Raw genomic sequence first — 2,077 nt, 5'->3', positions numbered from 1 at the left:
AACAACAACACAAAAAAAAACAATCCCCTGGAGATGATACCACTCTCTTGTCTTACCATCCACAGAGATACCGAACCGGCACCAACAGAGACGAGTCTCTCTGCCAGTGACGTCATTAACTGACTCGATCTCTCCCCCGATATCCCCGCGCTTCACCAGACGACGAGGAAGTATTCCCGCCAACCTCAGGTCCCCTTCAGCGTTCCTCGAGAGACCACGGCGTGGGTCAGACGCCAGCATCCTGCCCGAGGCCCACAGCAGACTTCAACTGGACGCCATTTTGTCCAAAGGAAGGACTCCGCGAAGTGCCACGAATAACAAAGACAATTCTAAGGGAAGTACTCCGCGAAGTTCAACCAATAACAAAGACAATTCTAAGGGAAGTAGTTCGGCAAGAGCGAAAGTAGACCCCAAGGGAAGTAGTTCCACGAAAAACAAAGACGATTTGAAGGACGGCAATACAGTGAACTCTACGACAGCTATGTCTGTGTCTACACAGAGCAGGCGAGACAGCCAGCCACTAGGTGGCGTGGGGCGGCCAGGGGTGACTCACGTGGGAGGAAACGTCACTTCTGGTGCTGCTAGGAGAAACAGCGCCGGGAACGGCAGGAGAGGAAGTGACGAAATGATGCCCCCATCAGTGGCGCCCCCTGGCACGCATGCCCTCCATCATCATACCGGGAGCGGGAGTCAGCCCATTAAGAATGGCTCAGCCAAGAAGAGGAATTCTCTCAACTCTTCTGTCTCGTCCACCACTGTGGAAGTGCCCCCCGAACATCATCATATGACCTGTACGTTCGTTCACACGGACGAAGACGATGATGACCCGCTCTCCATAGGAGGCAGTCCTCCGAAGGAGGAATCCATGTTTGAAAGCCACAAAAGAAACCACCGCCGCGCCTCAGAACCGGGCATTGGCAGCCATTTTCTCAGGGTCATGCAGGACAAAGCTTTCAACTCGGGCTCTGATGATGAAGAAAGTGGGAGAGGACCTTCACCCTCGAGACAACATAGCACCCCAGAAAGCGAGGCGCTGAAGAAATCCATCAAAACCTCTCTTCCGTCTGACATTGTGGCTGAAGAAGACGAGGAAGGAGCGGCTGACGACGCTGAAAATAACGACAACGCTGTCGCTGCGTCAAATTTGAAAAAGACCACAGCTACCGCAGCGTCTCGGAAAGCTGTCGTTTCATCAGCCTCCAAGAAACTGTCTGTTAATCTGGCGTCAGTTCCGGAGAAAAAAAGCGAAGAAGAAGAATCAAAAGCGGGGACCACAGTTCCGAAACTAACGACAACTAAAGGGAAACAAAATGGCGGCACTTCCGGGGGTTCTCCACGGAAAAACTCCAAGGACGCAAGCGCTGGAAACAGCGATGACAACAGCAAGGACAAAGCGAGTTTCGCTCAACTGAGATCAAGGAGAAAATCGGAAGGGGACGTCCTCAGATTCGCGCGAGTCCTCAGATTACAGGCGGAGAGAGCGAAGTCTAGCAAGAACAGGAATAAAGAGAGTCAAAGGGAGGTGGACCCGGCAGTGAAGGAGCAGGAGCGGGTGTGGGAGGCGGTGAGGAAATGTCGTTATATCCGAGGCTACGAACCTCCTGAGATGGAGGAACCTGAGGATTTGGGCGAGTTCGTCTTCGGTCATCGCCCGGAGAACCAGGAGGCTTGAGGGACAGACCTGATTGTTGACCGGTCAACGGGAATTTGGTCTTTAGGGATGCAGTGGGTGTATCAGTACCCTAGAATGACGAAGATCGATCTGCTCATTACCAAGTTTTGAGAAATTTGAGGTTACTAATTTTGAGTTTTATAACATGTCAAGCTTGTTCGAATGCAATTCTTTGACTATCTTGATAACGATTTCGAATAATGTTACCATTTTGATAGAGCAGATAGAACATTTGGTTTATGTTCTCATGGTCTTAGTATATCAAAACGTCCCAAAATCTCAGACACAACTGTGTAATTCTAAGGTAGAGATAATTATATATCTGATTAACGTCAGACCAAAGGCAACGTGGTGCCACAGTTTGAGCCGTCATACACGAACTAAAAAGACGGAATTTGTTTACAT

The 2,077-nt window shown here is 50.1% G+C and overlaps 1 protein-coding gene across 1 annotated transcript in view; it reads left to right on the top strand.

Moving 5' to 3' along the window:
- Nucleotides 1-1,819, top strand: part of LOC101855397 — a 35,103-nt gene extending 33,284 nt beyond the window's left edge. The window contains exon 3 of the mRNA XM_005113125.1: nt 66-1,819. Coding sequence (XP_005113182.1) covers nt 66-1,672 — 1,607 coding nt within the window. The 3' untranslated portion in view covers nt 1,673-1,819. The remainder of the gene's footprint in view (nt 1-65) is intronic.
- Nucleotides 1,820-2,077: the final 258 nt, after the last annotated feature.

Source organism: Aplysia californica, unplaced genomic scaffold (assembly GCF_000002075.1).
Source record: "Aplysia californica isolate F4 #8 unplaced genomic scaffold, AplCal3.0 scaffold01635, whole genome shotgun sequence".
In the NCBI taxonomy this organism is placed as follows: Eukaryota; Metazoa; Mollusca; class Gastropoda; order Aplysiida; family Aplysiidae; genus Aplysia; species Aplysia californica.
Note: the sequence above shows the minus strand (reverse complement) of the source record. Positions and strands in the feature narration are given on the sequence as shown.